We start from the raw sequence: 27,906 nt of genomic DNA, 5'->3' as shown, positions 1-27,906 counted from the left end.
AAATTTGTTAGTATTTACAATATTAATTTTACTTATGCTTCCATGTAATACCATATAGCAGCACCACTGTAGTTACAGTATAAATCAGAAAATCATGGTATAATTATTTTGTCCCTCCCAACACAATCTACCTTTTATTATAGCCATATATTATTTCTCATAGGACCATAGATCAGAGGCCATATCTCTGTTTTTTCAGGATTCAAAATATCTTGAGAACATAGCTAGATTCCTTCCCTCAGGTTAGGTGGTTTGACAGATATTGGTTCCCAGTTGGAAGAAACCAGCAACAGAACCTATTAATCTACTACTGGAAGCACTGTAGTCCTGTTTAAAAGTTATCCAGTGTTGGGGTGCCTGACTGGTTCCGTCATTAGAACATGTGACTTGGTCTTGGGGTCATGAGTTCAAGCTTCATGTTTGTTGTAAAGATTACTTAAAAATTAAAAAAAAAAAAATTTAATAAAATAAAATTTGTTCAGTGCTCACAAACTGTGCTGTAGGGAAAGGATGGTTAGCATCCAGTCAAAGGGCTGAAGCTGTTAAAGAGCACCTGAATAGTTTGCATCGTCTAGTTAAAACTTACAGTAGAAAACAAAACTTTTTTTTTTTTTAATGTTTATTTATTTTTGAGACAGAGAGAGACAGAGCATGAACAGGGGAGGGTCAGAGAGAGGGAGACACAGAATCTGAAACAGGCTTCAGGCTCTGAGCTGTCAACACAGAGCCCGACGCGGGGCTCAAACTCACGGACCGCGAAATCATGACCTGAGCCGAAGTCGGCCGCTTAACCGACTGAGCCACCCAGGCGCCCCAGAAAACAAAACTTTCTTAAGACTGTAGGGCCCATAAGTGGCCCGTATTTGTGCATCACCTAGGTTTCTGCTGTGAGAATGCCTAGCCACTGTGCTTGGGATACCTTGGACTCCATTTGAATTAAGGTATCTAATAATCCAGCTTGTGTTTTAACACGCAATCTTGTTCCCTTTGCTGAGTTGATTTGGGCGTGTTGTTTTAGTGTGTGACCTAATTATAAAATCCATTTTGTCAGCATCGTGTTATCTTTTCAAGTGGCTCGCCACTTTTGTCCTTATTCCTTAGACCTTAGTAGGTCTTTTTCAGCAGTATGTCTTTCCTCATTAAAAACAAATCTGCCTGACCAAGTAACTCCTAAGCAGCTCCTAATTCCATGAAGGCTCTCTTATTTCAAATGGTCTGACACCAGATATGTTGTCATGAGTACTGACTGCTTTTGTACAGTTAGGAAATACATTTGATATCTTGAAAATGTTAATTTCCCCAGGCTTAGATCATATGAGTAGTAGTCACTCCTAAGTAGACTTTGGTTTGAGTGTTCCACAGAACTTCCCATAACCAAACAAATTTCAGGAATGTGGACCCACCAAGTTATACCTAGTTCTTATCCTTTATCAGTGATCCATGTGTCCCAATTGTTCTTCCTCCTCATGCCTGTTCACCTACAGTAACAGGGCAAATAGCTATTCTTACACATAATATTATTTTGACAGGTGGGATATGCAGTAGATAACATTCTACCACCATATTCTGGTACCTTTTTTTAAACCATCATCACGATTAATGGCTATGTAATGTTCATTTAGATTATTAATATATTTCATATTCAACTAGCTAAATATTTTCTACATGTTGCTTTCCAACATAGCTCCTCTGTAGTAGATCCATCCTGTGAAATGAGAATCAAAAACATTTGCATTGTTGCATACAGTCCTAGACAGAGCTCCCATCTCTTGATCTATTTTGAGGACATATGTCACTCAGGGAAGTGTATTTGTTAGGTTAGCTATTGTTCAACTCTCCCTCAGAAGAGGAGACTTCATCAGACAGAGTCCTTTGCCCCAAGGGGCTTCTGGGTCAAAGCTAAGAGAAAATATTATTCTCTTCCTTTAAGCATCTCCTTAGGCACCAAAATTATGTTAGATTTTCCTTTTTGTGGAACTCATTTTTTGGCTCCCTTCCCCTCAGTGACAATCTGGCCTTTCTTCCATTTGTCATTCATTTTAACCCACATCTTTACCACTGAAGAAGAATTTTCTGGTTAGTCCATTCCCAATAATAGAAGGACAAATTGGATACATACAGAAAAATGGGTCTAAACTATTGGCAACCAAAGCAATTTTTATTAACAATTTGAGCTTCAGTGGGGGCCAGTGGTCTATGTCTTTGTTTAGTACATTGTTGCCTGGCTTGAGTCCCTCCATGTCCATTCATTTCATGGACCTTCATTGCCATTTCAAGAGAATGAATTAGGCCATCAACTTGTTGATTCCATTTACCTTCCAACCCTGGCATCAGGTTTCTTTAGTAAGCATCATATGGCCTGCTTTGATTTGGCCTCAGACTTTCCATAGAGATTTCCAGAGAGCACTGGCCCCACATGTGGGGATCTTTTACTATCCAGTTATTTATGACCCACTTGTTAGACCAATTGAAAGTTGATTGGAAATAGCCTAGGATCAGTATTATCCAAATAGTAAGGCTTCTGTTTGCATCTAGTTCTTTTGTCACAGGTAAGAACAGAGCATATAATGCAGCTCAGTGGACAAAATTGTATTACATTCTTCCGTAAGGATTTTTTTTTTTTTTTTTTTGAGGGAGAGAGAATCTTAAGCAGGTTCCATGTCCAGCACAGAGCCTGATGTGGGGCTTGATCTCGCGACCGTAAGATCATGACCTGAGAGGAAATCAAGAGTCAGCCGCTTAACTGACTGAGCCACCCAGGCGCCCCTTCCAAAAGGATTCTACGTTCTTCTGCACTCAGAGCACCTGCTTTCCATACAGAATTACTCTCAATTCTGGAGCTACCATCTATGACCAATTGCCTGGCGTCCTTGAGCAGTTGGTTGAACGAAAAGAACCGAGGAAAAAAGACTTGTAAATATGAGTCTGTCCCATCCTCTGGTAGCATGCTCTATATAGTGCATTTTCATTTTATGATAGAACTTCTTTGGGTATCACCCCTCTTACTTAAATTTTGCTTTTCTGATATCACCAATGACATACATATTTCAGATCTTAATTTGCTCTTATAAGTCTTTCAGTTATTGGGGCTACCTCAGTAAATGCCCCACAATAAGTCAACAGCTATCTTTCAAAAGACATAGAGTGGAAAGCAGCATCTAACAATGTCTTAGCCGCAAAGCCCAGAGTCTATCTTGGAGTTGTGAGTATGCCTTTTGCTAGAAATTCCGGTTGGGATGAGTAGGGATGGCTGACACTTTTAATATGATTTCAGCATTAAGATCATGTGATCCTAACATAATAGCTTAAGCCACAGCCTTCTGCAGTTCTAAGAAGGCTTCTTTTTGTTGAGGCCCCTAATCAAATAAGGCCTTTTTCGCTGTGATTTTATGAATTGGGGCCAAGAAAATCCCTAAGTGAAGTATAGTTTCTCTAAAAGCCAAATATGTACAGTTAGCTGTTGTTGAGCCTCTTTAATCTGAGGGTCAGGGAGTGATAACAGTTTATTCCTAGTGTCCTGTGGTGTGTCACGGATTGCTCCAACCCATGTCATCTCCCAAAATTTCGTAGTCTGTGTAGGGCCCTGGATTTCTAGCAAGGTTAATCAGTCATCCCCAGTCAGTCATATGACTTATGACCTTAGTAAAGTCGCTTTTAACTTGACCCATGGTTTCAGATGATAATTATTTGTATTGTCCAGCTATGTTAGATATAGGTCCTGCTTCATCAGATTGTGACAATACTCAGAGGAGTTCTAATATTTTTGAGGTAATACTGTCTATTGGGAACCATTCTGCATGAATACAAGTTGTTGTAGGCTCTCACTGGTGACTGACAATGAGAAGACTGTATTAGCCAAATCAATAGAGAATACCAGTCACCTTTATCTTACATGAGTTGAATAGTCAGGACTGTACTGGAGACAGCTAAGGCTCTTCAGGATATGGTTTTATTGAGTCCCCTATAGTCTGCTGACAGTGACCTGATTCATCAGTCGGCCTCACTGGCCACACTGGCCTGTTGCAGTGAGTTTATGGACACTAATATACTTGCATCTTGACATTTCCTTATTTAGAATAGTAATTTCTTAGTGCCTTCCAGGTATCTAATAATGTTTCCAAGTTACTAGTTGAGTTAGGTTAATTCTAAAGGCTCCCATGTTGCAAGTCCGATGAGTACTGGATGAAGGGAGGATGGAAATTATTCCTTTCTTCTTATTACCCAGTAGGGGGAGGAATTTTTATTCAAACATTATATTCATATCAATTATACATCCAGGTAAGGGAGACATCACAGTATCCTTTTTATTTACATTCCAACTTCTAACTACACTTTAATTTTTAACCTTTTCACAGTATCATCCCCATGTTCCCTTGAATTAATTTTGTCATCCCTAAAGGGGTTCATTTGCAGCCCTAGGCAGTACTGCATGCTATGTTCCTAAATTCAGTAGATCCAAAAGAGTTTCTTCTCCACATCCAGCCAGTCACTCACACATTTGTAAAATGTCTTGAGTTCCCTCCCAGAGATGACCCTGGCCTTCATGTCAATATTCTCTTTCCATTATTTTTATATTAAGAGCCCATATCTTGACATCTGATGATAGCAGCTCATTGGAATCTTTTTCTTTCTAAGTTCCTCTAAACTCAGATAAATTGAGTATATCTGCCTTGGAATTTTTATACCCTGAGGAGTTTGAGGAAGGCAGTTTGCCAATTCTCTGCCTTACTTTAAAATTATCAAAGTTTGGGGCGCCTGGGTGGCGCAGTCGGTTAAGCGTCCGACTTCAACCAGGTCACAATCTCGCACTCTGTGAGTTCGAGCCCCGCGTCAGGCTCTGGGCTGATGGCTCGGAGCCTGGAGCCTGTTTCCGATTCTGTGTCTCCCTCTCTCTCTGCCCCTCCCCCGTTCATGCTCTGTCTCTCTCTGTCCCAAAAATAAATAAAAAAACGTTGAAAAAAAAATAAAAAAAAAATTATCAAAGTTTGACACTCCTCAATTTCCTCCTTTTTATATCATTAAAAAAAATTTTTTTACGTTTATTTATTTTTGAGAGAGAGTGAGTGGGGGAGAAGCAGAGAGTAAGGGAGAGAGAGAATCCCAAGCAGGCTCCACATTGCCAATGCAAAGCCCAGTGTGGGGCTTGAACTCACAAACCATGAGATCATGACCTGAGCTGAAACCAAAAGTTGGACACTTAACTGACCAAGCCACCCAGACGCCCCTCCTTTTTATATCTTTTTTTTAAATTTATTTTTAAATTTACATCCAAGTTAGTTAGCATATAGTGCAACAATGAACAATGTTGTTGCCTGAGTTGTTAATGTTAGCCATTCTGACAGGTGAGAGGTGGTATCTCATTGTGGTATTGATTTGTATTTCCCTGATGATGAGTGATGTTGAGCATTTTTACATGTGTTGGCTGGCCATCTGGATGTCTTCTTTGGAGAAGTGTCTATTCATGTCTTTTGCCCATGTCTTCACTGGATTATTTGGGTTTTGGGTGTTGAGTTTGATAAGTTCCTTATAGATTTTGGATACTAACCCTTTATCTGATATGTCATTTGCAAATATCTTCTCCCGTTCCATCAGTTGCCTTTTAGTTTTGCTGATTGTTTCCTTTGCTGTGCAGAAGATTTTTATTTTGATGAGGTCCCAGTAGTTCATTTTTGCTTTTGTTTCCTTGCAGCCAGAGACGTGTTGAGTAAGAAGTTGCTGTGGCCAAGGTCAAAGAGGTTTTTGCCTGCTTTCTCCTCTAGGACTTTGATGGCTTCCTGTCTTACATTTAGGTCTTTCATCCATTTTGAGTTTATTTTTGTGTATGGTATAAGAAAGTGGTCCAGGTTCATTCTTCTGCATGTCACTGTCCAGTTTTCCCAGCACCATTTGCACCATTTATTCCATTGGATATTCTTTCCTGCTTTGTCAAAGATTAGTCAGCCGTTTGTTTGTGGATCCATTTCTGGGTTTTCTGTTCTGTTCCATTGATCTAAGTGTCTGTTTTTGTGCCATATATCATTTTTAATTAATCATAAAAAACTGAATTATTTTAGGATCTGAATTATTGCCCCCTCTCTTATTTTTTTTGATTTGCTATTTTTGTTGTAAAATTTATATGACATAAAATTTCCTATTTTAGCCATTTTTAAGTGTACAACTCAGTGGCATTGAGTACATTCACATTGTTGTACAACCAGCATCATTATCTGTTTCCAGAACTTTTTCATCATCCCAGATAGAAATTCTAACCATTAGAGTTTCCCTTTTCAATAACTCCCCATTTCCCCTTTCACCATCCCCTGATAAGCTCTACCCTACTATGAACTTGTCTATTCTGAGTACCTCATATAAGTAGAATCATACAACATCTATCTCTTTTTTCTTGTGTTGCCTATACTTTTGGTGTCCTATCCAAAACATTATTGCCAAATCCAACATCGTGAAACTTTTCCCCTATGTATTTCTCTATGAGTTTTATAATTTTAGCTCTTACATTTTAGTCCTTGCCAATTTTTTAGTTAATTTTTGTATGTGTTTCTTAAGAGAATCATATGGGTAAATCTTCATGACCCTGGATTTGGCAATGGATTCTTAAATACGACACCAAAAGCAGTAGTAACAACAACAAAAAAATGGATAAATTTGGCTTCATCAAAGTTGAAAACTTTTGTGCATCAAAGGACATCATGAAAAGAATAAAAAGATAACTTATGAACAGGAGAAATATTTGCAAATCTGTATCTGATAAGACTCTAATATCCAGAATATATAAAGAACTCTTATAACTCAACAACAAAAAGACAATGGTTCAACTTTTTATTCTTTTGCATGTCCTCTTACTGGATTTTATTTCCCTTGTAAAGTCCTCAATTCATTATTATCTTTTTATTATCCATAGGAAGAAGTTGAGATTAAAGATCTGAAACTGTCTTGTTATATCCTCCTGGGTTCCAACAACAAAGTCATATATGAAATCCCTTATTACAGTGTCAGTCATAACCAAGTAAGGGGCATCCCATAAGGGTGTTCATTTCCTTCATCAGATAGCACTGACTATCTGATGCAGCTTCAGGAGGTACTGACCATATATATAACAAGGGAGAGTCAGGGCAATATCCCTTCTATGTTGGACACATCCCTTAATCCATTCTAGTAAACTAGGGATTGTCATGTGATCCACAGTAAGCCCTAACATTTTCCTCTCCTCAGCAGTGCTTAAAGCCAAAGATACTGCTCCTTGATCTAAAATTCTCAGGATTCATTTTTAAAAAGAATTCATCAGGTTGCTGCATCTAAATCTGAAAAATGGCTCATTTCCTTCACTGAATAACCCCTTTCACTATCTTTTGTCCTGCCTCATCAGTTTGCCCTACTTGAATTAGTTGTAGTGAATGTCTCTCACAAGCTGATTTATCAAAAAATAAAGTGGCTTGGGTTCCTTTGGTCGGAGCACCACCTATTGGCCAAAGGTGGAATTCTCGTGAAGGAGATTCTGAGCTTGCTTTCAGCTGATACAAAGCAGCAAACAAACAAACAAACAAACAAACAAAAAAACACTGAGTTTTTAGCAGAACTGCCATTGATGTGCACTTCTCTTCTAGTCCATTTTTGCTACCTGCTAAGGTTCAGGTTCTATCATTTCCTGATTCCACAGATTTCAAAGCCAGTGCTAATTCAAACCAAGAATGGTTTGGCAGTCACCCAAGTTCATAATTGGATTTTCATCCTCTTTATCAGAATCTTTCTTTTTCTTTTAAAATAATGCTTTAACCGTATATTTAATAAAAAATAATTCAGGTATGCTGGAACAAATGGATATCCACATGCAAGAGAATAATGTAGGATCCCTAACTCACACCATATACAAAAATTAACTCAAAATGGATCAAAGACCTAAACTTAAGAGCTACAACTATAAAATTCTTAGCAGAAACAAACATTTATGACCTTGAATTCGGCAATGAATTCTTAGATATGACACAAAAATAAGCAACACAAGAGAAATAAATTGGACTTCATCAAAATTATAAACTTCTATGCATCAATCAAAGGACATTATCCAAAAAGTGAAAAGACAACCTATAGAATAGGATAAAATGTTTGCAATCCATATATCTGATAAAGGTCCAGTATCCAGAATATGTAAAGAGCACTTGCAACTCAAAAACAAAAAGATAACCCAGTTAAAAAATAGGCAGAGGACTTAAATGGGCATTTCTCCAAAGAAGATATACAAATGGCCAATAAGGACATAAAGAGATGCTTAATATCATTAGCTATTGGGGAAATGCAAATCAAAACCAAAATGAGATACCACTTCATACCTGGTAAAATGGCTATAATTTAAAAACAAAGCACATAGGAAGGGAAGATGGCAGTGGAATAGGAGAATCCCTAGGCTCTCTTCATCCCACAAATACAACTAGATAACTGTCAAACCATCCTATATACCCCAGAAATTGATCTGAAGACTGGCAGAACAAACTCTACAACTAAAGGTGGGGAAGAGGCCACATCGAAGAAGGTAGGAAGTGCAGAGACACCGCTTGGGAGAGAAACAGAATGCAGCCCCTGCGGTGGGGAGGGAGCCATGATCCCAGGGAAGGGCTAGAACAAACTAGCACACAGGAGAGCACTCAGGGATAACAGATCCCCATAGCAATTGGCTTGGAAAGTGACAGGGCACAAATTTTGTGAGTTCTTGCAACCAGCAGGGCTTAAAGCCTGAAGTTTGAAAGGTCAGCATGCTTGGCTCTGAGAGAGTTCAAAGGACATTGGGGCCGTTCTTGGAGAAAAGGCAGAGCAAACAGCCTGTGGACGAACAGTGTGGAAACCGCTATTTGAAGAGCACCTGAGGCACAGACTGTAGAGGGTTAGTTGTTCACCTCAGAGTGTATCCCAGTGAAGCAGCAATCATGGAGAGATCCCTCTAAGAACAAAGGAACTGTCAGGCTCCATTTCCCTCCCCGACCCCTCAGCATAAGCACAGGGCCACTACTGAGAACCAGCAGTGTCAACACTTGCTACCTAAACTGCTTACACCAATCCCCCCTTTTCCACTCCAGTGGAACTACTCTTCCCAGTCACACTTTCCTCAGTCCCGGGTCATTGGGTCCCACTCCCATCCCAGAAGACCAGCCTGAACCCCTGCCAACACATTTCCCAGCCCGGGAGTTTTGCAAGGCCTTGGTTCCAAAGGTGGGAGCAACAGGTCTCTTTGCAAGCAGACCAGAGAACACTTAGTTGAAATGCACCACATTCAGGCCAGGGACCAGACACTGCCCACAACAGGCAAAGAGAGCCCCCACAGACAAGTGGCCTGAAGGATAAAGCAGCCAGGACATAGCAGCACATGTTGGAGACACTCCCCGAAGCACCAGGCCCTGGGGACAGAGGACACTACATTGCAGGGCACTGCAGGACCTCTTCTTCATAAAGCCATTGCCCTTAAGAACAGGAGATGTAGCTGACTCTCCTAAACAAGCACAGACTTAGACAAAATGAAAAGATGAGATTTGTCCCAATTGAACAGGACAGGGTCATGGCTGGAGAGCTATGCAAAACATGCATAAGTACTTGCCAATGGAGAATTTAAAGCAATGATTATAAGGCTACTCAACGAACTTGAGAAATAGTGGAGGGCATCAGAGAGATCATAACACAGAGATAAGGAATAACGTAGCAGAGATAAAGGGCCCTTCTTCCAGCAGGCTGGAAGAAGCAGAGAAACGATGTAATGACCTAGAAGACAGAGTAATAGAAAGTAATCAAGCTGAACAAAAGAGAGAGAAAAGAATTATGCAAAATGAGAATAGACTTAGGGAATTCAGTGACTCCATCAAACATAATAACATTTATATTATAGGAGTCCCAGAAGAAGAACAGAGAGAAAAGGGGGCAGAGCATTTATTTGAAGAAATAATAGCTAAAGACTTACCTAATCTGGAGAAGGAAAGAGATATGCAGATCCAGGAGGCACAGAGAACCCCCCCAAAAAATCAACAGAAGCAGATCCACACCAAAACATATTGTAATTAAAATGGCAAAATATAGGGGTGCCTAGCTGGTTCAGTCAGTAGAGCATGTAGCTCTTGATCTCAGGGGTCATGAATTTGAGCCCCACATTGGGTTGTAGAGATTGCTCAAATAAATAAATAAACATGTACATACATACATACATAAAGCCAAACATAGTGATAAAGAAAAAAATATTAAAAGCAGCAAAATAGGGACACCTGGGTAGCTCAGTTGGTTGAGCAACCGACTCTTGATTTCAGCTCAGTTCATGATCCCAGGGTTGTGGGATCAAGGACAGCATCTGACTCTACAGCCAGCATGGAGCCTACCTGAGATTCTGTCTCCCTCTGCCCCTGTCCCCCATACTCTCGCTCTCTCGCTCTCTCTATAAAATAAAATGTAAATATAAATAAATAAAAGCAGCAAGATAAAAGAATACAGTTACATACAAAGGAAATCCCATAAGGCTATCAGCAGATTTTTTCAGGTGAAGCTTTCCAAGCAAGAAAGGAATAGCATGATATATTCAAAGTGCTGAATGGAAAAAACCAGCAGCCAAGAATATGCAGCAAGGCTATCTTCAGAACAGAGGAGAGATAAAGAGTTTCACAAACAAAAACTAAAGGAGTTCATGACGACTAAACCAGTCCTATAAGAAATATTAAAGGAGAATTGAGTGAGAGAAAAAATGACAGTATGAAGGTAGGAAACACAAAAGCAGTAAAAATGAATATTTCTGTCAAAAAAAAATCAGTCAAGGAACTCACAAAATAAAAGGATGTCAAATATGACACCATGTACCAAAGACATGGGGAGGACAGGAGTAAATAATGGGTTCAAACTTAAATGCCCATCAACTTATATAGACTGCTGTATGCAGAAGAGGTTATATACAAACCTAATGGTAACCACAAGTCAGAAACCACTAATAACTATGCAAAGAATAAAGAGAAAGAAATCCAAATATATCACTAAAGAAAACCAGCAAACCATGAAAGAGAGAAAGACAAGAAAGGATCAGAAAAAAATTTTAAGAAACAACCACAAATAAGATGTCCGTAAATATGTATCTACCAATAATTACTTTGAATGTAAATGGACTAAATGCTCCAATCAGAAGACATAGGGTGAGGATGCCTGGCTGGTTTAGTTGGTGGAGCATGTGACTCTTGATCTCGGGGTTGTCAGTTTAAGCCCCTCATTGAATGTGCAGTTTACTTAAAATCTTACCAAAAAAAATTGGGGAGATGGGGCGCCTGGGTGGCTCAGTTGGTTAAGCAGCTGACTCCTGATTTCACCTCAAGTCATGATTTCATGGTTCGGTTCGTGGGATCAAGCCCTGGTTGGACTCTGCACTCACAGTGCAGAGCCTGCTTGGGATTCTTTCCTTCTCTCTCTGTTCCTCCCCCTACTCCCGCTATCTCTGTCTCTCTAAAATAAATAAACTTAAAAAAAAAATAAACACTAAAAACAAAAAAGACATAGGGTGACAGAATGAATTAAAAAACAAGACTCATCTATATATTGCCTACTGAAGACTCATTTTAGACCTAAAGACACCTGCAGATTGAAAGTGAGGGAATGGAGAAACAGTTGTCATACAAATGGATGTAAAAAGAAAGCTAGAGTAGCAATACTTGTATCAGACAAAATGGACTTTAAAACAAAGACTGTAACAAGACAAAGGACTATATAATAATAAAGTGGACAATCCAACAAGAAGATATAACAATTATAAATATTTATGCACTCAACATGGAGCACCCAAATACATAAAACAGTTAATAACAAACAAAAAAAGAACTAATGGATAATAATACAATAAGAGGACTTTAACACCCACTTACATCAATGGATAGATCATCTAATTAGAAAATCAACAAGGAGGGGCGCCTGGGTGGCGCAGTCGGTTAAGCGTCCGACTTCAGCCAGGTCACGATCTCGCGGTCCGTGAGTTCGAGCCCCGCGTCGGGCTCTGGGCTGATGGCTCGGAGCCTGGAGCCTGTTTCCGCTTCTGTGTCTCCCTCTCTCTCTGCCCCTCCCCGTTCATGCTCTGTCTCTCTCTCTCTGTCCCAAAAAAATAAAATTAAAAAAAAAAAAAAAAAACGTTGGAAAAAAAAATTTAAAAAAAAAAAAAAAAAAAAAAGAAAATCAACAAGGAAACAGTGGCTTTGAATGACATACCGGACCAGATGGATTTAACAGATATATTCAGACATTCTATCCTAAAATAGCAGGATACACATTCTTTTCAAGTGCATGTGGAATGTTCTCCAGAATAGATCACATATTAGACCACAAAACAAGCCTCAACAAATTCTAAAAGATCGAAGTCATACCATGCATATTTTCTGATTATAATGCTATGAAACTATAAGTCAACCACCAGAAAAAATATGAAAAGACCACATATGCATAGAGCTTAAATAACATGCTACTAAACAATGAATGAGTCAACCAGGAAATAAAAGAAGAAATAAAAAAGTACATGGAAACAAATAAAATGAAAACACAACATTTCAAAACCTTTTGGATATAGCAAAAGCAGTCCTAAGAAGTTTTTAGCAATGCAGGCCTACCTCAAGAAGCAAGTAAAATCTCAAATAAACAACATAACCTTTCACCTAAAAACTAGAGCAGAAATAAATGATATAGAAACTAAAAAAAAAAACACAAAAAACAAAACACAACAGAACAGATCAATGAAACCAGGAACTGGTTCTTTGAAAAAAATCAATAAAATTGATAAACCTCTAGCCAGCCTCTTCAAGATAAAGAGAAAGGACTCAGATGAAATCACAAATGAGAGAGGAGAAATAACAAACACCAGAGAAATACAAACATTTATAAGAGAATATTATGAAAAACGGTATGCCAACAAATTGGACAACCTAGAAGAAATGGGTAAATTCCTAGAAACATATAATCTACCCAAACTGAAATGTGACGAAATAGAAACTTTAAACAGACTGATTACCAGCAAAGACATTGAATCAGTAATCAAAAACTCCCAACAAACAAAAGTTCAGGACCAGATGACTTCATAGGCAAATTCTACCAAACATTTAAAAAAGAGTTAATGCCTATCCTTCGCAGATTTTTCCAGAAAATAAAAGAGGAAGGAAAACTTCCAAATTCATTCTATGAGGCCAGCATTACCCTGATACCAAAATCGGAAAAAGACACCACAAAAAAAGAGAGCTCTGATGAGCATGGGTGCAAATATCCTCAACAAAGTACCAGCAAACCTAATCCAGCAATACATTAAAAAAAGCATTCACCAGGATCAAGTGGGATTTATTCCTGAGTTTCATGGGTTCCAATATTTGCATATCAATCAATTTGCATATCAATAAAAGAAAGGACAAGAACTGTAGGATAATTTCAATAGATGCAGAAAAAGCATTTGACAAAGTACAACATCCATTCATGATAAAAATCTTCAACAAAGTAGATTTAAAAGAAACATACCTCAACATAATAAAGGCTACATGTGAAAAACTAACAGCTAACATCATTCTCAATGTGAAAAAATAGAGCCTTTCAGCGAAGGTCAGGAACAAGACAAAGATGTCCCCTCTCACCACTTATATTCAAAACTCTAGCCACAGCAATCAGACAACAAAAAGAAATAAAGGCATCCCAATCAGTAAGGAAGACATAAAACTTTCATTATTTGGAGGTGACATGATATATAGTTAGAAAACTCAAAAGACCCCAGCAAAAAACTGCTAGAACCAATAAATGAATTTAGTAAAGTCGCAGGATACAAAATCAATGTACAGAAATCTGTTGCATTTCCATACATCAATAAGGAAGTAGCAGAAAGAGAAATTAAGAAACCAGTCCCATTGGGGCACCTGGGTGGCTCAGTCAGCTGGGCGTCCAACTTCGGCTCAGGTCATGATCTTGCAGCTCGTGAGTTGGAGCCCCGCGTCCGGCTCTGTGCTGACGGCTCGGAGCCTGGACCCTGCTTCGGATTCTGTTTCTCCCTCTCTCACAAATATAAACAAGGAAGGAAGGAAGGGAGGAAGGGAGGAAGGAAGGAAAAGGAAAAGGAAAAGGAAACAGTCCCATTGGAGTGCCTGGGTGTATCAGTCAGTTAAGTGTCTGACTCTTGGTTTTGGCTCAGATGGTGATCTCGCAGCTTTGTGGATTTGAGCCTCGCATCAGGGTCTGCAGTGGCAGTGCAGAGCCTGCTTGGGATTCTCTCTCCTCTCCCTCTGCCTCTCCCCTACTCGCGCTATCTTTGTGTCTCTCAAAATGGATGAATAAACTCGGAAGGAAGGAAAGAAGTAAACGAAAAAATCCCATTTACAGTTGCACCAAAAAGGGGCACCTGGGTGCTTAAGCTCAGATCATGATCTCACAGTTCATGAGTTCAAGCCCTGCATTGGGCTCTGTGCTGACAGCTCGCATTCTGTGTCGCAGCTCTCTGCCCCTGCCCCGCTCACACTCTCTCTCCCCCCCCCAAAAATAAATAAGCATTTTTTAAAAGTAAAAAAAACAATTGCACCAAAAATAATAAGATACCCAGGAAACCTAATCAAAGAGTGAGAGACCTGTACTCTGAAAACTGTAAAACACTAATAAAAGAAATTAAAGACAGTACAAAAAAATGGAAAGGCATTCTATGCTCATGGGTTGGAAGAACAACTATTGTTAAAATGTCTGTACTACGCAAAGCAGTCTCCATATTTAATGCAATTCCTGTCACAATACCAACAGCATTTTTTCACAGAACAAACAATCCTAAAATTTGTGTGGAACAACAAAAGACCCTGAATAGCCAAAGCAGTCTTGCAAAAGAAAAACAACTGGAGACATCACAGTTCTGGACTTCAAATTATTTCAAAGCTATAGTGATCAAAACAGTATGGTACCAGCACAAAAATAGACTCATAGATCAGTGGAACACAATAGGTGGCCTAGAAATAAACCCATAATTATATGGCCAATTAATTTTGACAAAGCAAGAAAGAATATCCAGTGGGGAAAAGACAGCCTCTTCGATAAGATTGTGCTGAGAAAACTAGACAGCAACATGCAAAAAATGAAGCTAGACCACTTATACCATACACAAAAGTAAACTCAATAAAGACCTACAGCCATGAAAATCCTTGAAGAGAGCACAGGCAGTAATTTCTCTGACTGGCCATCACAACTTTTTTCTAGATAGGACCCCTGAGGCAAGGGAAACAAAAGCAAAAATAAACTGTTGGTACTACATCAAAATAAAAAAACTTCTGCACAGTGAAAGAAACAATCAACAGAACTAAAAGCAACCTACAGAATGGGGGAAGATATTTGCAAGTGACATACCCAATAAAGAGTTAGTATCCAAAATATATAAAGAACTTATAAAACTGAGCCCCTCTCCCAAAAAACCCCAAATAATCCCCTTAAAAATGGACAGAAAGCGGTGCCTGGGTGGCTCAGTCCATTAAGTGTCTGACTCTTGATTTCAACTCAGGTCATGATCTCACAGTTTGTGGGTTCAAGATCCATATCAGAGCCTGCTTGGGATTCTCTGTCTCCCTCTGTCTCTCTCCCTCTCTCAATCTCTCTCTCTCAAAATAAATAAATAAAAACATTTTTTTTAAATGGGCAGAAGACATGAACAGACATTTCTGCAAGGAAGACATCCAAATGGCCAAAAGACACATGAAAAGATGCTCATCAGGAGTGCCTGGGTGACTCAGTTGGTTAAGATTCAGCTCAGGTCATGATCTCATGGTACAGAGATCTCTGCTGATAGCATGGAGCCTGCTTGGGATTCTTTCTGTCTCCCCCGTCTCTCTCCCCTGATTGTGCGCACACACGGTCTCTCTCTCAAATAAATAAACTTTAAAAAAATTAACCAATTTTTAAAAAATGCTCATCATTGCTTATCATCAGGGAAATGAAATTCAAATTACAATGATATATCACCTCACATCTGTCAGAATGGCTAAAATCAAAAACACAAAACAGGTGTTGGCAAGGATGTGGAGAAAAGGAACCCTCTTGCACTCTTGGTAGGAATGCAAACTGGTGCAGCCACTCTGGAAAACTGTATGGAGGTTCCTCAAAAAGTTAAAAATAGAACCACTCTATGATGCAGCAATTGCACTCCTGGATATTTACCCAAAGAATACAGAAACACTAATTCAAAGGGATATGTGCACCCCTATGTTTACAGGCACATTATTTACAGTAGACAAGATATGGAAGCAGTCCCAAGTGTCCACTGATTGGTGAATAAAGAAGAGTAGTATGTATATATATGTATAATGTGTGTATACACACACACATACACGACGGAATGTTACTCAGCCATAAAAAAAAGGATGAAATCTTGCCATTTGCAAAGGCATGGATGGAACTAGAGAGTATAATGCTAAGCAAAGCAAGTCAGTTGGAGAAAGGTAGATACCATGTAATTTCACTCATGTGAAATTTAGGAAATGAAACAAATGAGCAAAAGGGAGATAAAAAAGAGAGACAAACCAAGAAAGAGACTCTTAACTGTAGAGAACAAACTGAGGGTCACCAGAGGGAAGGTGGGTAGGAGGAGAGGGTGAAATAGGTGATTAAGGAGTGCATTTGTGATGAGTACGCGGTGATGAAAATAAAAACTTAAAAAGTAAATAAATAAAAGTAAAACACACACAGGAAAAAAAAATTTTTTGGTAAAGATGTGAAAATTTGGAACATTTTTACATTACCAGTGGGATTGTGAAATGTTTCAGCCACTGTGGAAAATAGCTTGGAGGTTTCCGAAAAACTTAAACAGAATTAACATGTGCCCTAGCAATTCTACTCCTAGGTGTATGACCAGAAGAATTAAAAACAGGTACTCGAACAAATACTTGTACACAAATGTTCACAGAAGCGGTATTCACAGTAGCCAAAAGATGCAAACAACCCATATGTCCATCAATGGATGAATGCACAGACAAAAGGGTGTGTGTGTGTATATATGTGTGCACAGGCACACATGCTTACACGCGTGCCTTTCAGTAAAGGTTTGAAAGGAAATTAATAAAAAGACAAAGGGTGCTGGTTAGAGCCAAAAAACAAAAAGACAAGGGCGCCTGGGTGGCTCAGTCGGTTAAGCGGCCATCATTAGCCCAAGTCATGATCTCGCAGTCTGTGAGTTCGAACGCCTCATCGGGCTCTGTTCCACAGCTCAGAGCCTGGAGCCTGCTCCAGATTCTGTGTCTCTCTGCCCTCCCCCTGCTCGCACTCTGTCTCTCTCTCTCAAAAATAAACATTAAAAAAAAAAAAAAAAGACAAATCCCTCTTTTAAGTGAATGAGCCTCACTAGAGATCCCATACTCTTCTCTTGTTATGTTTTGTTTTAGCTTCGTGGTAAAAATGTAGTGCCAACAATTTATTCATCAGCATTTGCGTTTGTATGTACGTAAATAAGTATACTTTAAATTTAATTAATTCATTCAGCAGATATTTATGGAGTATTTGCTATGGTGCCAGGTACTGTTCTAGGTTCTAAAGACACAGTGGTGAGCAACACAGACTTGCCGTGTGTCGCTGTCCTCAGTGTACACTCCAGTTGAAAGACAAGAAACAAACATGCTGTATGGTCAGCTGGAATTCAATGCTCTCGAGAAAAATGAAGCAGTGGAAGGGATAAAGTGCCAGTGCTCAGTTAGGCAGGGTGATCAGAAAGGCCTAAGGATGAAACTTTTGAGAGAAGATCAGAATGAGAAAAGGAGCAAGCCCTGAAGCTGTTTCCATTATCATCCCTCTCACTTATCCTCCATTGGGCTCTTCTATGGTGAGGTCATTGCCTTGTATTTAGAGAAATGTTATTAAAAACATTCCTTCCCACGTTGCCTTCACTCTTAGAACATAGCAACTCCAGAGAAATTCGTTTCTGGTTATGGTATCATACAGCCCTATCCCTGTGCATCTGATTTGTTTTTATCCCACAGGCATGGGAAATTGAGCTGATGTTTTCCTTTTTCACACTGGCTGCTAGAAAACTCAGTTATATTTGTGGTCTATCCACAATTGCTATTGTCATCAGGAAGGTCATTATGGTATACATTACTATTTTGTTGAGCTCCATTCCCCTTAAGGCTTGCTTTTTTTTTTTTTTTTTAACTCTACCATGAATTTATGCTATCTTGTTGTATTTTGTGTATCCGGTATCCGTGTAAGCTAATCTAAATCTTTTTTGGCATGGGGTATAGTGGTGAATTTTAAGCATATATATTTATAAAAGTAGAAAACACACACATGCACTGTGGCTACTACAGAGAAATAATTTAAGTACTTATACTATATGTGACTCTTAAACTTATAGTATAAGTACTTATACTATATGTGACTCTGAACTTGGGGCAGTTTTGTCCCTCAGGGGATATTTGGCAATACCTTATTGTCACAGTTGGGGAGTGCTGCTGGCATCCTACATTGAACAGGACAATCCCCCCACCTCCCAACATACAGTTATCTAGTCCAGAATGTCAGCAATAGTGCAGAGGTTGAGAAACCTTGCTATAGACTGGAGCATTCAATCCATTATTTCATATATTTCTGGGCTGTTTTGTTACAGAAATGGCAAAATGTGTTCCCGTGTCGCTTATTGTAGCATACAGCATATATTCTGAGTGTGATAGTCGGGTGCCCTTTCCACTAAATCTGTCATCAGTCACATAGTCCTAAAAGCAATAGTTTCCTCTTAGAAATCTATATTATCATGCTCACAAAGTCACAACTTCAGGTCAACAAAATTGGGGAGAAGGGTGCTTTTCACCTGAGCTCCAGTATTTTGAATGTTTGAGTAAGCAACAGTTAAAATGAGACTGTTCTTTTCATTCTCCGTTCTGTCTGCAGGCTTTCATAGAGACCATGTTCGCCAGCAAAGCTCCTGTGGAGGAAGGCTTTCTCTATGCTAAGGTGAGCTTTAAACGATTGGGAAGGTTTTGGGGTGCCTGGGTGGTGCAGTTAAGCGTCCGACTTCAGCTCAGGTCGTGATCTCACAGTTCCAGCCCTGCGTTCATGCCCTGCGTCAGGCTCTGTGCTGACAGCTTGAAGCTTGGAGACTGCTTCGGATTCTGTCTCTGTCTCTCTGCCCCTCCCCTCCTCGCTCTCTGTCTCTCTGTCTCTCCGTCTCTCTCTCTCAAATATAAAAAATAAAAAATAAAACATTAAAAAGAATAAAGATTGGGAAGGTTTTGTTGGAGGCAAAAATATTAAGTAGTTCATTAGCAGATGGCTTCTAGTTGACTTTCATGGGAGTGACCGGGATATCAGTGGAGAGGATTTGGTTCTTAAACGTCACTGATAATGTATTAGATGTGTCTAAAATACTCAGAGCTACAATTAAAAGAAGAAAATTGCAAAGTAGAACACATGAAGAAGCAAAGACACGATTGTGTCTCCTCTCACAGGAGGAGAATCTGAGTAGTATTGGAGACAGCTCCATGGATGGGCATGCTCCATCCTAGGACAAAGTGAAATTGGTAGAATTGACCATTTGCCAGGCATCCTTTGTCACTTTTCCAGCACATGTAGGTTGGTAGCTATTTGAAAAGTTGAAATGAGTAATGCAGAAGTGTTGTTAATGCAAGCCGTATTCCAGTGTTTATCTAAATAAGAATAAAAAATAGTGGGGCACCTGGATGGCTCAGTTGGTTAAGCGTCCAACTTTGGCTGTGGTCATGATCTCACAGCTCGTGAGTTCAAATTCCGCGTCGGGCTCTGCTGACAGCTCAGAGCCTGGAGCCTTCTTTGGGTTCTGTGTCTTCTTCTCTGTCCCTCACCCACTTGTGCACGCGCTCTCTCTCTCTCTCTCTCTCTCTCTCTCTCTCTCTCTCTCTCAAAAATCAACATTTAAAAAAAAGAATAAAAGATAGAAACTTTACTTGACTGTATCTCTGTACTCAACCTTGATTGTAAGTTTTCTGTGTTCTCTTCTGGACTTAATTTGAAAATCTTAGGAAATTTGGAGCACTCAGAGGAACCAAGCAGACATAATAATAGGGTCAAATAACAGGATTGGAGCGGGGAATAAAAAAATAGACTGAAATGGAAGCATAAGAAGTCTGGTTAGATTTGATAACTCATTTTCCAGAAATGACAGAGAAGTACTTGAATGGAGGGACGGACTGTCAAGGAGAGCCCTGGCTGGCACATCCCGGAGGAAATCCTGTCTTCGGTCATACTTGTCGTCATGCTTGGCTCTTGTTTTTCAGTTCGAATTTGAATGCCGGGCCCGCGGTGCGGACATCTTAGCCTACCCGCCTGTGGTCGCTGGAGGTAATCGGTCCAACACTTTGCACTATGTGAAGAATAATCAGCTCATCAAGGTACATGAAATTCCCTTCAGTGCCGCTTCCTATGGTGCCACTTACAAACCACTTTATTGTTTATAAAATGATTTTACAGACATTATCTCATTTGATCCTCATGTTAGTACTTTGAGATAGGAGCAACTATTGACATACCTGTTTAATAGATGTGGAAAATAAACTTAAAAAATTAGGCAACTCATTAGGGCAGAGCCAAGAATTCTACTCTAAAGCCTTTGCTCATCTCCTTCTGAAAGGACTTGTGGCAACAGTGGACCAAGCATATTTTGGGAGCAGATTTTAAGAGTACCTTATTAGCTATGAGGGAACTTACCTTTTATGGTTTTCTCCCCAAGTGACTATACAAGTAAAGATTGTATATACCTTTATTAAGTCCACTTTCAATTATCTATTTTAATTTTCAGTAATTTCAAAAGAATAAATATAGCATACATGTAAAGTATACAGCATATTTTTTAAATGAATACCCATGAACCAATCACTCAGCTCAAGAGCTAGAACATTACCAATACTGTATGTATCTTTATGCTCTGCTATCCTAATGCCTCCCTCCCAGAGGTAACTAATTGGTACCCTAAATTTTTGTTCATCATTCCCTTGATTTTTTTTATGTAGTTGTATCACACATGCATGATTTCCCAAACAATATTAGTTAGTTCTACTTGTTTGTGAACTATATAAAAATTATATACTGCTATATGTAGTTTTGGGGAACTTTTTTTCTTATTCATAAGTGTGATAATACAAATTTTTTCCCAAGTATTTGTACCTATTTATACTCCTACTGGTGGTGCGTAATTCTGTTTACCACATCCTCTTATCCTTTGATGTTATCAGACTTCTTAACTTCTGCCATTCTGATTGGTATAAAACAGCATCTCGTTGTGGTCTTAATTTCCATTACCTTAATTACCAGTGGAATTAAGCATTTTTTTTTTCTGTTTTAATCTGTAGCACTGCTATTTTCAACTTGCTGATGTGTTGTTTGGGATATAATAATCTATGTTCGTGGATGAAATTGGCTTATTTTTCTCATACTATCTTTTTCTGATTTGTATATCAAATGAGTTAGGTTGTTTTTAATATTATGAAATGATTTAATGTGTTTTTTTTTTTTAAATTGAGTAGAATATCCCTGTAGACCTATTTGGGCCTGATATTTTCCTTTGTAGACTTTTTGAACTACCGATTCAATTTCATTAATATACTAAAGCTTTCTGTTTTATTTTTTAACAAACATTTCTTATTATAAAATGTAACTACCGGTAAAGTACTTAAAACTTAAAGGAAAAGTTTAATATTAATTATAAAATGAACACCCACGTAACCATTGTCCATACTTGGCAAGCTACACCTCTCTAGGCCAATCCAGCCTGCTACTTTGTTTTGTGAATAAAGTTTTGTTGGAATACAGCCGTTCCTGCTTTCTTTCCCACAGTGGCAGAGTTGAATAGTTGCATCAGAAACAGTATGGTCCACAAAGTAAAAAATATTTACTATTTATCCCTTTACAGAAAAAGTTTGTGAATGCCTGAATCAGGACATTACTAGCCTTCCACCCCTAAAAAGCTTTTCCACCATGTGGTTCTTCCCAATGATAATTTCTTCCCTCCCTGATGGGATAGCCACTACCCTGATTTTGATGGTCATCAATTCTTTGCTTTTCATTTTATTTTACTACTAATGAATAATAGAGTTTAACGTAGTTTGGTTTTGGTCATGTTTGAACTTTATAGATTTCAAATATTGTATCTGCATCTTTTCGTATAACAGTATGTTGTTGCATGCTACTGTGGTTTGTTCTAGTGTGGAACAGCAGTTAAAGTGTGGTCCGTGAGGTTAAATATATTTTCATAAGAATACCCAGACATTATGTGTCTCTTTCACTCTCGTTCTCTTCAGTGCACAGAGATGGACCCTAGAGGCTTTATGACATCAACACCATACCACATTGAAGGCAAAAGCAGATATGAGATTCTAGCTGTTTTTTGTTTTGCTAGACAAAGAGATCTGTAAAAATGTACGCTACATTTCTATTTTTATTTAGAAAAATAGTTACTTTTCATTAAAAATGCTGTTTATCTTAACATGTAATAGGTTCATTGTTATTTTTAAATCAATTAATAAATATTATGAAGTTTTCTGTTTTAATTTATTAATATGATAAATATCCATTAGGTGGACATTTCTATTATTTCCAGGTTTTTACCATTATGAACAATATTCTGTGAACATTCTTGTACATATTCCTAGTATATGAGTCATCAAGTTTGTCTAAGGACACTTAATTAGTGGAATTGATGGGTCATAGGTATGCATATTTGTAACTTTAGTAGAAAATGCCAGACATTTCCAAAGTGATTATATCAGTTTATACTTCATTTTGCCTGAGACAGTTTGGTAGGTTATAATTTTCTACCATTATGTCTTAAGTTTTTAAAATTACTCATAGTATTGTCTTACCTTTTAATCTTTTGTAATTACAGTTATGTACCTTTTTACATTCTTGATATATTTTTGCCTCTTCTCTTTTTTTCTAATAAATCTTAGTAGTTTCTTTAAAACATAAACATGCACCAGCAATTCCATTAATAGGTATTTTCCCAAAAAAATTGAAATGTAGGTCCACAAAATGCCTTGTACAAGAATGAATGTTTATAGCAAGTTTGCTCCTGATAGACCAGGCGTCTCTTACCAGGATATTAAATAAGGAAATTGCTATGTGGTGTATTCTTAAAATGAAAAGGAACAAACCACTGTACTACCAACAGATAAATGATCTCAAAGCATTGTGCTGACTGAATAAGTCAGACACAAAAGTTAGACGCTCTATGATCCCGTCTGTATGAAGTTCTGAAATAGGCAAAACCACTCTGTATTGATAAAAATCAGATCAGTGGTTGCTTCGGATGGAATATTGACTGGGAAGGCACCTGAGGGAGTGGTTACATGGGTTTTGACAAAACTGACCTAACTCTATATACTTAAAAATCTGTGCATTTTACCATGTACATTATACCTCGAGAACTTCGACTAAAAAAGGAAATCTCACTAAAAAAAGAGGTTTGTTCGGTTTTGTTACTCTTGTAAAACCAACTTTTCATCATTAATGCTATTTTATCTTTGTTTATTATTTCATTACACTGGCCCCTTGCCTTTATTAATTTCACCCTTCTCCTTTTTGTATTTATTCTCTTGTTTTTTTTCTTGTTCTTAAATTAGATACTGAACTCATTAATTTTCATCCTTCTTTTCTTATTATAAGTGTTTAAGGATAGATTTTTCACTTTCATTATAGTCCATAAGGTTTGCCTAAGTTGTTAAATGTATATTAAAAACAATAAATAAGGGTGTCTGCGTGGCTCGGTCGGTTAAGTATCTGACTCTTGGTTTCAGCTCAGGTCATGATCTCACGGTTTGTGAGTTCGAGCCCCACTTCAAGGCTCTACTAGTGCAGAGCCTGCTTGGGCTCTTTCTCACTATCTCTCTGCCTCTCCCCTGCTTGCTCACTCTCTCTCAAAATAAACTTTAAAAAACACACAATAAATATCATGTACTGCTTAAAAATAATTATCAAATAAACAACCATGTGTCTACCATCTAGGATGAAAAGAACATTACTAGTCCCCTGGGCAATATCAAGTACATCTTTCTGTCTTCTACCATCTTGACTTTTGTTTTAATCCATTTTATTTTGTTTTCCTGGTTTTACCACCAGTGTGTCTGTTCCTAAACAGTATAGTGTTCATTCCTGAAAAACTGGAGAATAAGCACCAGTGTCACTGTACAGGGACAGAAAAGTATTGCCATTATTAGATAAATTGGCCTGAGAGAAAAAAAAGTTGAGAACTTCTAGGTCATAGTCTTGGCTTTGGTTATCTGAAAGTTTACAAGGTCCTTTCTGGTGAAGTCAGTGGGCAAGGTCCTCAACAAGCTTTAAGAAATGCAGGGTACTGTGGGGCCTCTGGGAGAGCTCTGGTGTGGACTTGGTAGTAAGCATCTGGCAGAAATGCAGTCCGAGAGCGGGCTGCCCTGTGGTTCTGCCTCTATGCTCACCACAGCTCTCTCCAACCATCAGAAGCAGGTTTGTTTCGATTTACATGCATGTTCACCTTTCCTTCTCACATCTTTGATGGCCCTCCCGGGATCACCTTCCTTCAGCCTGAAGAAAATCCTTTAGATGAAGGTCTGTTGCTGAGAAAATTTTCTGGTTTTGTTTAGCTGAAATATCTTTATTTCATCCTCAATTCTTGATGAAGGCTGTACCAAAGAAACTATCTTCACTTTTCAGTCATCACCTGTAGTATATCATTCCCCTTTCTCCTGACTTTCAGTGTTGCTGATTAAAAACAAACAGGGGCACCTGGGTGGCTCAGTTGGCTAAGCGCCTGACTTGGGCTCAGGTCATGATCTCACAGTTTGTGAGTTCAAGCCCCATGTCGGGTTGTGTGCTGACAGTTCAGAGCCTGGAGCCTGTTTCAGATTCTGTGTCTCCTTCTCTCTCTGCCTCTCCCCTGCTCATGCTGTCTCTGTTTCTCCCTCAAAAATAAATAAACATTTAAAAAAAAAAGTTAAAAAACAAACAAAACATAGTTGTCATTTCCTATGGGGTCTCTCTTTTTGCTCTGGCTGCTTTTAAGATTTCTTTTTCTTTGGTGTTTCTGGTTTTTTGTATGTCTAAGAACAGATTTATTTTTACATATCGTCATTATGGTCCCTTCTTCCTCCGGAATCTGTGCGTTTGTGGAAATCCTCAGATCCTGGTGTAGATACCGTCTTTCCTACGCTGTCTCTATCCACTTCTTCCGTGATCTCAGTTAGATGTATGTTAGACCTCTGTCTGGTCTCAGTAAGCTAACTTTCATGTTTATTTTTCCCTTGTCTCTCTCTGTCATGTTCTCAGAGCCTTCGGTATGTCTGTCTTCCATGAAACTAGTTTTTTTCCCCTTTGGTTGTCTTATCTGCTTCTTCAGCCATCCCCTGGGTGATTGACTTCAGCAGTTGTTTTTATTTCCTTTTGGTCCCTTTCAAATCAGAGTTATCGTCAGTTGTCTCTTGTTGCTTATTCGTCTTTGTGATTCCGTACTTTATCCCTTTAAGGCTTTTATAATAGCCCTTCCATATCTAATCATTCCCTTATCTGAAGTCTTGGAAGATCTAAATTTGTTGTTCCTGCCGACTCTCAGGCATGGTGACCTACGTCAGGTGCTTGACAACCTTGGCTTGTGAGCTCACATTTGCCTGATGTTATTTTTTGGAAATCATGCCAGCCCAGATTTGGGGGAAATTTCTTCCAAAGGTTGTTTGATTATGCTTTTGCCAGAAGTCAAGTGGATCCTAGTGCCCTGCAACTCCCAAATCCTCTATGAGCATCCTAGATTAATGCAAAAATGTCCAGCTCATTTTCCCCACTTTGCTGCAGGACCTCAGGGCAACATCTCCTTTTCTATATATACTGTACCTCTTACCTTATCACTACTTTCCGCTCTAGTTTAAGTTCTAGGGTGTCTTTTTTCAAGAGAGAAAATGTCTTTAGGACATCTCTTGCCTTATGTAATGCCAGCCTTTCATAAAATATATTTTCGATCCAGCATCTAGTTGTTTTCTAACAAGAAATGTATTCTAGCATTTTACCAGAAACAAAAACCACATCTGTTCTTCAAAGTTGCTATTATATATATGTACATACATAAATACTCATTAGCCCATTATTCTACTACATGCCATGTTGTGTGCTCATTTATATATGAATAAGATATTCCCTGTCTTCAAGGACATAAATAATTTCAATATAACATGACAAGAAGTAAGGTAAAGATACCCAAAGTTTTTTTTCTTTCCCCACGTGTACTTTGATGGGGAACAAATGGGGAAGAGATATTCTAAAGTTAAATGGTTAAGGGTAATTGTATTTGAATAAGGCCCTGGATACCAACTTACATAGGATTTGTAAAACTAATAATGATAGTAGTAACATTTATGATGATCTAAGCAGTGTGGTTCCAGAGCCTATGGACTACTATGCAGTGGCACCTTTCTTGAGTCAATGTGAATTCATTTGAAAAATTGAGATGCTGTTTCTTGTGAGAATGAACACAGATATAGCTTTTTAAATATATATATAAAGTGAAAGGCACAGAGAGTTTAAATAAGAAGAAATAGCTGACAATCATAAGGTCACCTACTTTGACATATCTCACTTTTGTTGCAGGATGGGGAAATGGTGCTGCTGGATGGAGGTTGTGAGTCTTCTTGCTATGTGAGTGACATAACCCGGACCTGGCCTGTCAATGGCAGGTAGGACATCTACAGATCCCACTGCTTCTTAGGAGTATGAGTTGGAATATGGGTATATGAGCAATAAAGGACTAAAGAAATATACTCATCCCCTCTAGCTCAGGTTAACTGCCTTTGCAAAGTACCTGATGACTTTCTAAGACTGCTTTATTTATCATATCACTGGATCAGACACCTAGACACACCTAGTTAACACACCCAATTAACATTCACATTTTTAAAAAATAAATTTGAAGAGTGCCTGCCTGGCTCAGTCAGTAGAACATACAGCTCTTGATCTCAGTGTTGTAAGTTTGAGCCCCACACTGGATGTGGAGATTACTTAAAAATAGAATCTTTAAAAAAAAAAATTAAGGGGCACCTGAGTGGCTCAGTGGATTAAGCATCCGACTCTTGATTTTGGCTCAGGTCACAGTCTCACAGTTCATGAGATCAAGCCCTGTGTCGGGCTCTGTGCTGACAGTGCAGAGCCTGCTTGAGATTCTCGCTTTCTCTCTGTCTATCCCTGCCTCTCCCCAACTCTCCCCCACTTGCACTCACACCCTCTCAATATAAATAAACATTTTTTTTCATTAAAAAAATTTTTTTATGTCTATCACTGAGAGAGAGAGTGAGGGAGGGGCAGGGAGAGAGGGAGACACAGAATCTAAAGCAGGCTCCAGGCTCCAAGCTGTCGGCACAGAGGCCGACGTGACACTCAAACTCACAAGCCATGAGATCAGACCTGAGCTGAAGTCAGACACTTAACCAACTGAGCCACCCAGGAGCCCCTAAATAAACGTTTTTTAAAAAATAAAAAATTAATTAATTAACTTAAAATTAAATAAATAGACTGAGTGGCTCAGTCTATTGAGTGTCCAACTTTGGCTCAGTCATAATCTCATGGTTCATGAGTTCAAGCCCTGCATTGGGCTCACTGCTGTCAGCACAGAGCCTGTTTCAGATCCTCTGTCCACCCTCCCCGCCACCCGCCTCTCCCCTGCTCATACTCTCTCAAAAATAAACATTTAAAAGTAAAATAAAGTAAATAAATTGGAGGTTTTTATTTTCTGATTACAAAAGTAATTCCAGTATTCCGTTAAAAAAAAATCACTAGACATGAGAAGAATCAGGAAAAGAATCAAAATAACCATAGTCGAGAAAAATACAGCCAATAAAAGCAGATCTTGAATAACCCTAAAATTTCAATGAGCAGACAAGAACTTTAAAGCAGCTATTATAGATATGTTCAAAGAGTTAAAGGAACAAATATAAATATAGTGAGTGAACA

At 38.6% G+C, this 27,906-nt stretch overlaps 1 protein-coding gene across 6 annotated transcripts in view; it reads left to right on the top strand.

Moving 5' to 3' along the window:
• The window catches only part of XPNPEP3 (X-prolyl aminopeptidase 3), a 78,092-nt gene that overhangs the window by 36,794 nt on the left and 13,392 nt on the right, over nt 1–27,906 (top strand). For 5 of the 6 annotated variants that reach the window (XM_058682122.1, XM_058682121.1, XM_058682124.1 and 2 more), the window contains 4 exons: nt 17,364–17,414; nt 18,862–18,924; nt 20,223–20,336; nt 26,551–26,636. In XM_058682122.1, the coding sequence (XP_058538105.1) occupies nt 17,364–17,414; nt 18,862–18,924; nt 20,223–20,336; nt 26,551–26,636 (314 nt within the window). The remainder of the gene's footprint in view (nt 1–17,363; nt 17,415–18,861; nt 18,925–20,222; nt 20,337–26,550; nt 26,637–27,906) is intronic. The other variant, XM_058682123.1, reaches the window with a different exon arrangement.

This window comes from Neofelis nebulosa, chromosome 8 (genome assembly GCF_028018385.1).
Source record: "Neofelis nebulosa isolate mNeoNeb1 chromosome 8, mNeoNeb1.pri, whole genome shotgun sequence".
Classification (NCBI taxonomy): domain Eukaryota; kingdom Metazoa; phylum Chordata; class Mammalia; order Carnivora; family Felidae; genus Neofelis; species Neofelis nebulosa.
Note: the sequence above shows the minus strand (reverse complement) of the source record. Positions and strands in the feature narration are given on the sequence as shown.